Here is a 10,630-nt window from a genome sequence, read left to right as displayed (position 1 = left end):
CAGAGCCTGAAAATGTGGCATTATCTCTGCAGAAGCTAGCTGAGCATCTACAGGATCTATTAACTTGCAGAGGAGCTTACATAAGACAGAGACTACATATGCAAACAGTAATTTTAAATCATCAGGTTTCCAAACAATTTGGTTTGTTATACATTTTTGCTATTTCCCTTTCTTAGTTAGTATGATTTAGGGAATTCCTTTGTAATATATTCTATCCTGGATATTTTTGCAGCCATGGTTACCAGGGGAAATGTAGTTTCTTTACTGGTTTGGGGGTGGGTTTTTTTGTTATTTTGTTCCCAACAGCAATGAGATTTTCTGCTTTTGGGCTATTGAGGGAAAAAAAAAAAAACCAACAAAAAACTCAAAACCACACTGTTGTGAGCCTCTCATCCAGCACAGTTCCTTCTTCCCTTGAGACACTCACAACCCTAGGCTTTATTTATACTGGAAAAATAGGTCCTTTTACGAAATACATGCCCTCCTCACAGCCAGAGACAAGGGCCCCAAGATCATCATCCCCTTTTTCGGAGTTGGCACCCTGAGCTCATAGGCAGCCCAGCTGAGGGCTGCCCCTCTTCCTTCCAGTGACTTTGGCATCAGGGCTGTGGGGAGGCTTCAGTGAGGGCTCTGCCCCCTCAAAAGGCAGCTGCATTTCAGGTGAGGCTCTGGTCCTTGACTCTGCTGGAGCTACAGCGGTGTGGCAGCCCTGTCTGTATCCCTTTGTCCCTGCTGTCCCTGTTCCTGGCCAGTCCTCAGGTCTGCCTCACTGCTGGGGACATGCTTGCTGCTGATGGGACTGTCTGTCCCTGACTGCCATCACCAGACCTGGGATGTGCCTGCTGCTGATGGGACTGTGTCTGTCCCTGACTGCCATCACCAGACCTGAGTCACTAACTGCACTGACCTCAGACCTGTCCCATTGCTGTTGACTTGTCCACCAGTCTGGACTCTGTTGTTTTCATACCCAGGCCTGTCCCGCTTGTTTTGCTCAGGGATGGAGCCCTGGCTGGTGAGGTCCCTGCTCTGCCCCTCTCTCCCCTCTCTGTGTTGTGGCACTTGGATTCCTGTCCCATAGGGAGCATCTGGCCCTTGCTGGCTCCTGCTGCCAGAGAACTTTGGCATACACAGGAAAAGATCACTTCCACTGCCTCAGACCCATGGTGTATCTGGATGAGAATACTCTCATCCAATACTCTTAGACGGATTGGTTCTTTCTTCCAAAGTACATGCTGCCCTCCAACAGCGACATACAGGTGTAATGAAAAGGGAAAATGGGCTACTCATCTTTATCAAAGGGTCTGAGTGAAGTGTTGTATGTCAGCCAGCTTCCATTTGTTATCTGGAAAAGTAATGAAACAAGCTGTTTGGCAATCAATGTGTGAGCAACTAAATAACAGTAAAGTGATGAGCAGCAGGCACTCTGCATTTGTCCAGAGCAAATCATGTCAAACTAACCTAATTTATTTCTTTGCCAAGATAGCTGATTATTAAGTGCTGAAAGGAATAGGTGAAATATGTTTTGACTCCGTAGGGCTTTTGATATTGTCTTGAACACCACTCTCATAAAGGCAAATTTGCCTCAGATGGTATTAACATGAGAAGAGTGTGATTAAAAAGCAATTCCCAAACTGGTGCAGTGGATATTTTCCTGTCAGTTGGAAGGTATATCATACAAAGAGATCTGATCTGTCTGCTAGGGTTGTTTACTTTCATTAGCAACTTGAATGATGGAGTTGACCTTTGACTTCAAACTTCTGCAAATAACACCAAGTCAAGCTGTATCATACCTTGGAGGCAAAGATTTGAACAAAGGTTTACCACTGCTAAATCACAGAAAGAGCCTCAAAATAGTGAGATGAAGTTAAGATAAGAACTTAGTTTTAAGAATGTATGACACTCAGAAAACTTGAATTCTCCAATTAAAAATGAGGGAAAATGTGTAGTCTTTGGTAAGATACCATAATGTACATCTAATCAGGGAAATTGAAGAATAACATAACTCTGCATTGGAAAATGTGGACTATATGAGGAGCCACTTTTTTGCCACAAAACCAGCACAACTAGAGAGGGACAATGAATTGATATCCCAATCTGGAATATGCATGACACCAAATGACACAAAAATTATTTGCATCTGACACAGCTACCTTGGCTTGCTTGCAGAACACCATCTTTGGGCCATCGGTCACATTGCTCTGAGGAACCAGGCATGGCCTTTACCTGCCTTACCTCCTCCTGTTGCCTGAAGCCTCCTCTCTGGGAAAAGATGAGTTTCCTGGTGTCCTCCCTCCATGTACATGCTAGAGAGCTGCTGGCCCTGGCAGAGGGATCTGTGCATCTGCAGAGAGCAGTGGTGAGGAAAGAGCTGTAGGGCTCAGGAGCCTTGGACTCTGCAGGGTGGGAAGGGGAGGCCACAAGCCTCCCAGTGCCACCACAGTTTGAAGTATCCCAGGACAGGTCATGTCACATCCTGTTAAGAGGCAAGATAGAGTCATTAACTCTCTTTGTCTGCAGAGCATGATGTTCCAGGCTGAAAGACAAAATCTTTGGGTTCTCCATCTTCCAGCAGGCCGCAAGTGGTTTGTTTTACTCCCAGTGATACTTGGGACTCTGACAAAAGGCAGGGTGACTTGAACGCTGCTTCAAGATGAACAGAACTGACACAATTGTTTCCTTTTTTCTCTTGGCAGAAATCACACAAGGGCCCGGAGATCAAAATGGCAGCGCAAGGCATGCTGGCTCGTTTTGCTGAGCTTTGCAACTTTTCCTCCAAAGACAACAAGTGATCCCCCAGGAAATCTCTCAGCCTTGAAAACAAAATCTGCAACTTCTGTAAAGCTTCTGGGGCTAGAGTCGCTGCAGTTGGAGACTGCAGGCTGACTTTATAAACTGTGGCTCCTGAAAGTTTATCCTCAGGCTGAAAAACCCTTCCAATTGCTTTATAAGCAACACTCCATTTTCTCTGACTTTAAAGTGCATCCCTATACCATGGGATCTGACACGTTTCCTAGGTGTGTTTTCCACAGAAGACTATAGGAGCATTAAGCCACGAGAGAGAGATCCCTTGCCTTTTCAAAGCCCAACAGTATCGCTCTCATCTTGCTGAAAAGGTTAAGAGCATTGCAGTGTGGTTTGTAGCCAGATCCATGGATTACGCAAAGAAAAGATGCACCAAGCCATTTTCAGATTAATGAAATTACATTTTCTGCTGCTTTCCACACCTTTAGGCTTTAGGATGAGAAGCCAGGTTAGGGAGTGCCCCATACAGGATTTCAGGTGCGACCTGCAGCTCCAGCAAGCCGGCAGAATACGGAGCGAGGACGCCCCTAAAGCGGTGGGCAGGGAGTGTTGAAGCCTTGCAGCTGCTGATCCCCACGTGCCTGACGATGCCAGCGTGTCCCTGCGCTCACGGCACGGCTCCCCACGGGGGAAAGCTCACTGACAATCGGCCGCTAAGCCGGGCTCAGAATTTGGGGCCGGTCACAGAGAGGAGAGACCCTCCTCCCCTGGGCTGGCCAGCCCGCCGGCCAGCCTCCTTTCCCCTCCCGTCCCCGCCCCGCCGGCCGGCGGAGGGTCCTTCCCCGGGGAAAGTTGCTCGGCGTCCCCCGGGCGAGGGGCGGGGGTGTGCGGCGCTGCCCCCGCCGCCTCTCGCCCGTGTCACCGAGCTATTTATTTGAACCGCAGCTAAAGCGCCTCGCCGCCCGCCCTGCCGGGGACACGCAGTCCGGGCGCCCGGCGGGGTGGGCAGGAAGGAGCCCATGGCCGGGAGGGCAGCCCCGGCCCCCGGGGCTCTGCTCTGCGCCCTGCTCTGCGCGACAGCGGCGGCGGCAGCGGCGGGGGGCGGCCCCGGGGACAACCCCGCTCCCGGCGCCTTCGGCCACGTCTACCGGGGCGCCGTGAACATCAGCTCGGAGCACGTCTACGCCTTCGCCTACCGCAGCGAGCCCGGGCAGGTAGGAGCGACCCCCGGCGCGGCGAGCACCGCGTCCCGCTGTCCCTCTCGGTGTGGGGCGTGTACCGGGGAGCGACCGGCTCCGCCGTGCGGGAGCGGGCCGGGCTCCCCCTCTGCCCTGCCCGCATCCTCCCGCCGCCGCGCTGCTCGGCAGCCGCAGTGCACCTGCGGGCTCCTTTCCGCCTTCCTTCCCGGGGCTGCCGGCTGGGAGCGTGCCGGTGTCCCCGGGGCTGCGGGGGACAGCGCAGGTGGATTGGTGCCCCCCACCGCCACAGGGGGGGTTTGGTATCCAGCAGTTCTAGCAGCAGAATGCGATTGAAGTCTAGAAGACAGTTGTGAGGGTAATAGTACTACATTAAAAATAATTTCTAAAAAATAATACAAAACCCACAGAAAAGCCAAACTAAGACTACTACAAAAAAGAAAAAAAAAAAAAAGAAAAGAAAAAGAAAAAAGAAAAAAAATTTGTATTTGCGTGTGCACTTAATAAGCCTTCTTAATGCTGTTTTCCCCGCTATGCATTTTCTTAGGATCAGAGTGCTCTCCCCTGGTAGCTTGGGAGGTGAGGCAGGGCTGTGCACATGAGGTGTGTCATGAGGAGGATGCAGGGCAGGGTGGCCAGGGCCATCCATGGCTGGTTGATGGTGAAAACAAACCTGTCCTCTGTGTATACCCAGTTATTGTGGATTCCCCCCACCCCACTTTTTGTGTCATGTTTATCTCAAGTACCTAAGTGGTACCTTGGAAACTCTGCCTGCCTCCCCCCCCACCCCTGTTTTTTTGGATTTGGTGTTAATTGATGAGTAAGATGATCTGATGTACCAAAAGATGGTGAACTAGGTAGATGACTCTTCCCTCCTGTCCTCAATTGCACAGAGCAATAGAAGATGGAAGCTGTGGCTTTTTCCCACACTGTATACTATACAATAAAATGCACCTGGTATTTATGGGCCAGCAGTAGGGTGTCTGGGCTATGATGCAACTGAGCCCAGCCTTACTTAACTGTTGGGTGTCACCAGTGATCTCAGGAGGTCTCACCCAAAAGCACACTTTGGGCTTGAGCTCCTTTTGGAACGAGGTCTAAGTTAGGATTCTGCAGGTGTTACAAGTGTTGGGTATTACCATGAGGGCCTGTTGGCAGTCCAGATGTTGTCTGTGGCTTGTTAGCAGAGACAGCATGAATACTGACTTCAGTTAAAATTAATCTGGTTCCTTCAATTTAAGGTGCTCTGTGAAGCCGTGTGTTTTTTTGCGGGACACCTCTGGAAAGAAAGCTTTCCCTCCTGGAGAGCTCCAGTGGGAGGAAGCACAGGGCTGCTCAGGGGCTTTTGCAGGTACCTAAATGCAACTCCTAGGCTACTTCTAGACACTGAGCTCTTCCTGTAGCTGTGAAGTACAGATTGCTCAGTACAGACTGCTGCCTTACTTAAGCAGGAGCTCTAATGGACTAATCTCCATGGTCCTGTGTGCTGGAACATGAAGTCTCTGCAGAGATAGGGTCAAGAGCATATCTAGGAAGGGAAAATTTGTGTTTGAGATTTAATATTTTTTTCAATGCAGAACTCACCAAGCACTGCCATGAATATGCTCAGAGGGCCATGCAACCAGCTCCTGCTAGAAAAAGTGTTTGGAAGATAAAAACTCCTTAAATAAAGATGAAATTTCATAGGAAGTTTTCTAATGAGGGATGCCTAGAATCAGGTTCTGATTATAGAGGAGGCTCCAGAGAGACTTTATTATGGCCTTTCAGTATAAAAAACATTATCAAATGATAGAGAAGAGCCTTCTTCATCATAGTGACAGGATAAGGAGCAACAGTTTTGTACTGAAAGAGTGTCAATTTGGGTAGGGCATAAGGAAGAATTTATTTTATGGTGAGGCACTGGAACAGGTTGTCCAGAGAAGTTGTGGATACACATAATTGGGAGTGTTCATAGGTTGGATAGGGCTTTGAGCAACCTGATCTAGTGAAGATATCTCCCTGCCCATGGCAGGATGTTTGCACTAGATGATCTCTGAAGATGATCTTCTAATTCTGTGACTCCTCACTGAGCTCTGCAGGTGCCATTTCTGAGATGAACCAGTGGCAGCGGGGAAGAAGGTGGCTGACCTAGCTGGGGGATGGCTGTGGCTGCGTGCAGCCCCTTTCCCAGCTGCAACCCTGAACCCATGAGGGGCAAACATGACTGGGTCTCCTCTTGCTGGCATGGTCAAAGGCTGAGCTGTCTTGGTGTTCCTGTGTCTCCCTGTTGTTGAGAATTGCTCAAGATTTAGAAGCTTGGTAGTGGAAACCTTGGCTTGGCTTTAATGACCAAGTTCTTGTGGGCAGGGTTTTCTTATGCAAAAGTTGGGAAGGTGTTTAGTGACGTGCTGTCTTCTTGGTGTTGAGTCTTGTGAAGCAATGCAAGTCCTGCAAAAATTCATTATATTAGTCACTACCTTTTGCTACAGTCTTAAGCCTTGAACTCCCAGTGAGGGAATACCAGCCAGTGTTTGCTAGTTGCCTGCCACTTGTGAGCTCTCTGCTCTTCCTGGTCTTTTTGTCTCTTCCTGTCTCTGTGCTGATGGCAGTTTAGCCAGAAGCCTCTGATAACTCAAGGCAGATACCACATGGGTAATTAACCTTAGTTACAGAGAAGTTAATTGAATAAAAAGAGCATTTCCCATGTGGAAGGGCTGCAGTGAATGAGTTTTAATTGCTTTCCCCTGTGAAACAAAGTCAGGTCTGGAGCGATCTGGTTCTGAAAACAGGAATTTGTTTTCATGATGCTGTAAATTCTGCTGTTTTCCTCTCTGCTTCTCTCTCTTATGAAGCCAGACCTACAAAGCAAGGGAAAACTTGTGAACAAGGGCAAAATGTGAAGGTTGGCTTGTGATCCATCAACCATCTGTAAATTTTCTGGTTACTGATGTGCTATGGGTGCACAGGCAGCTGAAAATGCATCTGAATAGAGCAGTGCTTGGATGTTGGATGAGAGAAAGGAGGGAACAAGACCTTTCCTCCTGTTTGGTGCTTTAGAGACTTGCTGCTTTCTGAAAAGTGATGTGCTTGCCTGATCTCAGAGGATGTTCTTCATCCACATCATCATTTTTACTCCTTGGAATATGGAAATGCATGCAAGACAGGAGGGAAAAAACGAGTGCTATGAGAATATTCACAAGCAGATAGATACAAAGTGAAGAAACCACAGCTCAGGGCTCTGCAGCAGAGCTGCTCTGAGACATGTGGCTTCCTCTCTGTACAGCTTGTGGGTAAAATGAAAATGATGATACATGTATGCGAACCAAACCACCTAGCTGAAATTTCTGTGTGTAAAACATCTCTGTCTGTGGAGGGGGGAAAGCCTTCTTATGTGCTGTGCAGAAACACTTGTCTTGAGGCAGGAGAGCTGACAGTCTTTTATGTACCCGGATTTAGGCCTTAATTGCTGAGGTGGAAATGTGAAGCTAAATCTGTGCTGAGAAGTGCAGACACCTCTGCTTAGTCTTACTGCTAAGACCAAGGGGGTAGTCTTACTGCTTTTTGAATTCCCTTTTTTCTCTTCTAGCTGCTCTTTGAAATTTCCCCCCTGTACAGCTGTTTGTTTAGTTTTTAACTCCAAGAGTAAAAAAATATAGTAATAAACCAAACTGTGTTACTTGTTGCTAAGCCCTCATGCTCTAACAGCAAAGGCAGATGCGCACTGTTAGAAGTCTGGTGAGCAATTAGTTGAGCAAACAGGGTTATTTTATTTTAGAATTATTTACACTGGAGACATCCAGGATGAGGGTAAAAAATAAGCACACTCATTCCACATGTTCAACATGTTCCTGCTTGGGAGGGAGAAAGGAAGGAGACCTTTGCTGATTTGCTGGAACTGCATATGCAGTGCGTTCCTGCTCAGAAGACTGAAAAAGTGCTGTAGAATGTTTCTGCTGGATTTACCACAGACTGGAGAAGGCTTTATGTGACAAGTAAGAGAGCCTGCTTACTTCTGTGTTTGCAGTAATACCAGGGTTTTCAGAAAGAATAGTGTGTGTGAATACTGATAGAAATCAAAGTGAATGAGACTTTCCACCACTGTAGGATCTGGCAGTTGTAATGGTTAATTTGCTGAAAACACAAATTGTACTAATATTGTGCAGGTTGGTATGTCCTGTACCAAAGTGTATGTAAGTAGTCCAGGAGAATATCATGAGAAAGAAGACAACGAAAGTTCTTTTTCCTCATTGGAGCTCAGGTCCACTGAATGTATGATTTGGGAAATACTTGCACTATATTTGGAAAACCAAGTATCTCTGAAGAGAACAAGTTTCCAACTTTCCATTTGTAGGCAAAGCTGCTGCAATCCAGACACAGTTCCTGGACATTCATGCAGTACATGTTGGTTGCGATGAGCTCGGAAGCTGAGCAGTGGGCTGTGTCTATTTTAAGAGAAAGAGTGGGTGCTATTTCCCTCGTCCTCCCTTGCCAGGACTAGGAACAGAGCCCCAGTCCCAGTTCCCATATGGCTCAATTTACCATAAATTGTGATTGACAGTTGATTAATCTGTGGCTTCTCTGCTGAGCAGTTGTGCAGTGTGAGGATGTGTAGCCCTGGAGTGTGTTGAATGTCTTGTCTGTGAAGTCTGTCTGAGGAGTGATGGGTAAAAAGTTACCTTCAGTCTATGGGAGGCTGTGTGCTACCAGGGAGGGTTGCTACTATCATTACTCTTCGTTTTTTCAGAGTTGCAGATAGGAAAAAGTTGATTGCCCTAAAGGAAGAGTAGTTTCAACACTAGCAAGAAGATCAGAAGTCCTCCAATTATATGCCTTAAGTTTTGTGACCAAGTGCCTTTTCCAGCCAAAGAGCACAATGCATTAGTGTTCCTCTGACCTCTAGTGAATGGGTCTCGTTTCCGAGGTGTGGATGGTAGTTGCACTTGCTTTCCTTTAGGCAAGAAGCCAGAACCTGTATGTTCCTCTGGAATTGTGTGATGACTCACACAATTGCTCAGACTAAAGCCATATGTCCTAGCTGCAGGAAAACTCCTTGATTTGCTACACAGGGCAGCCTGGTTTAATAAGTAGCAGTGATCAAATCTGTGTTTGCTGTTCTCTGCTGTTTGACATACTAGCGTAGGTCTCACTCCAGCAGGACCAATGTCTATTATAACAACTCTAAGAACAATTTTTTCACCTCTTGTTTCTGAGCTGGCTTTGGGTTTCACATGTAGGAACCTTCAGGCTAAACTACCTTGAAGTATTTCTATAGTGTCCTGCACACGTTCTCCATAATGTTAGTCTTGGCTCCAGCCCAGCTTTCAGTCCACAGCTACACCATGCATGCAATAAAACTTTAGTCTGCTGTTTGGAGAAGGCTGAGCCTGAGCTATAGTGAGGACAACAGGCTGAGTTCTGTCTTTCCTTAATGCTGAGTGGAAGCCCACCAGTTTAGCCACAAAGATGCAGGTAAAAATCAAAGAAATTGGCAAGATTACAAATAGTTGCATAAGAAGATCTGATGTTGGTAGAGCTGCTGTTATTACAGGATCTCCAGGGCCTGAACACTATTGCTCTTTGGTTGCTGGCTCTAGTCTGTTCACCACAGGACCCTGGAAGAGCTTCAGCACACCATTTCTGGAACCTAAAAGTAAATGTCTTATGTGACAGGAATGTAGGCACGATGTCAAGTCCAAAAAAAATCAAAGCAAATTATAGTCTATGGTATCTGACGCCAAGCAAGGTTCAACAGAATCCCTTTGGAGTAACTTTTGTGTATATAATTTATATTTCTTAAAGAAAACAGGCAACCCTAGGAGGTGACAGCGTAGGCAGTGTAGAGCTCACAGCACTTGGAATGTGGTTGCTGTTTCTCAGTAGGTTCTCTTGAACACTCCTCACCCTGCCTAGGGTCACACAAAAAGCTTTTGCTTACAGGGGAAAACAAAAGTAAACTATGAGAGAAATTAAATGGGGATCTGCTAAAAACTCAAACCTGATTCTTGTTTTTTGCATCAGAAAATAGTCTTGAAAACTCTGACAAAAGTGGAATATCTTAGTTGAAAGAGCAGTGTGGGATGTGGCTTCGCTTTGGTCGGGGGATAGAAGCAACTGAGATCCCCTCAAACTTGAATTATTCTTTATCTTTCTAGGATTTTGCACTTTGTGGGTTTTCCTACCTAGGAGGCAAAAGAGAGTGCATCTTGACAGAGGCTATCAGTTTGCAGGCTTTAGGGGAAAAAACTGAAAGCTGCTCTGGTTTCTCACAGGGTAGCCAGCAGACCTTCAGATGGTGACTGCGGTGCTGGCAGGATTTTTATTTTTATTTCTAATGTGTAAGCTAATGCTGTCAAGCTCGATAACTTGTCCTTGAACTAAAGGATCTCTTTTGAATTCGAATGTTGTTCTAAATCTTAGTCATTCTCTTCTTGTTGGGCTGTCATGTTTGAAATCAAAGATGATCAGGTTTTGTTGTTCCCTTCCCATCCCCAAGATGTTTAGATTAAAAAAGAAAACAAATTCTGAATTGAGGAACTTCATCAAAATGCCTCTCCTCAGTTTGAACTCTTTCCAAGAACAGTGCAGCAATTTATTATACATTTGCATTGTAAGTAGAGGCTGAAATGTCCTCAAATAACTCGTGCAGAAGTTGTTGGTAGGGAGGTAAGCTTTTTCTGTATGGACCTCATCTGCTATTTCAGCGGATATTTAAG

At 46.6% G+C, this 10,630-nt stretch overlaps 1 protein-coding gene across 1 annotated transcript in view; it reads left to right on the top strand.

Annotated features, from left to right (window-relative positions):
- Positions 1–3,551: 3,551 nt before the first annotated feature.
- Positions 3,552–10,630, top strand: part of SIDT1 (SID1 transmembrane family member 1) — a 39,855-nt gene continuing 32,776 nt past the window's right edge. The window contains exon 1 of the mRNA XM_058045378.1: positions 3,552–3,956. Within this exon, the coding sequence (XP_057901361.1) occupies positions 3,762–3,956 (195 nt within the window). The 5' untranslated portion in view covers positions 3,552–3,761. The remainder of the gene's footprint in view (positions 3,957–10,630) is intronic.

The sequence above is a fragment of the Melospiza georgiana genome, chromosome 2, assembly GCF_028018845.1.
Source record: "Melospiza georgiana isolate bMelGeo1 chromosome 2, bMelGeo1.pri, whole genome shotgun sequence".
In the NCBI taxonomy this organism is placed as follows: Eukaryota; Metazoa; Chordata; class Aves; order Passeriformes; family Passerellidae; genus Melospiza; species Melospiza georgiana.
This window is presented reverse-complemented; position numbering and strand designations above follow the sequence as displayed.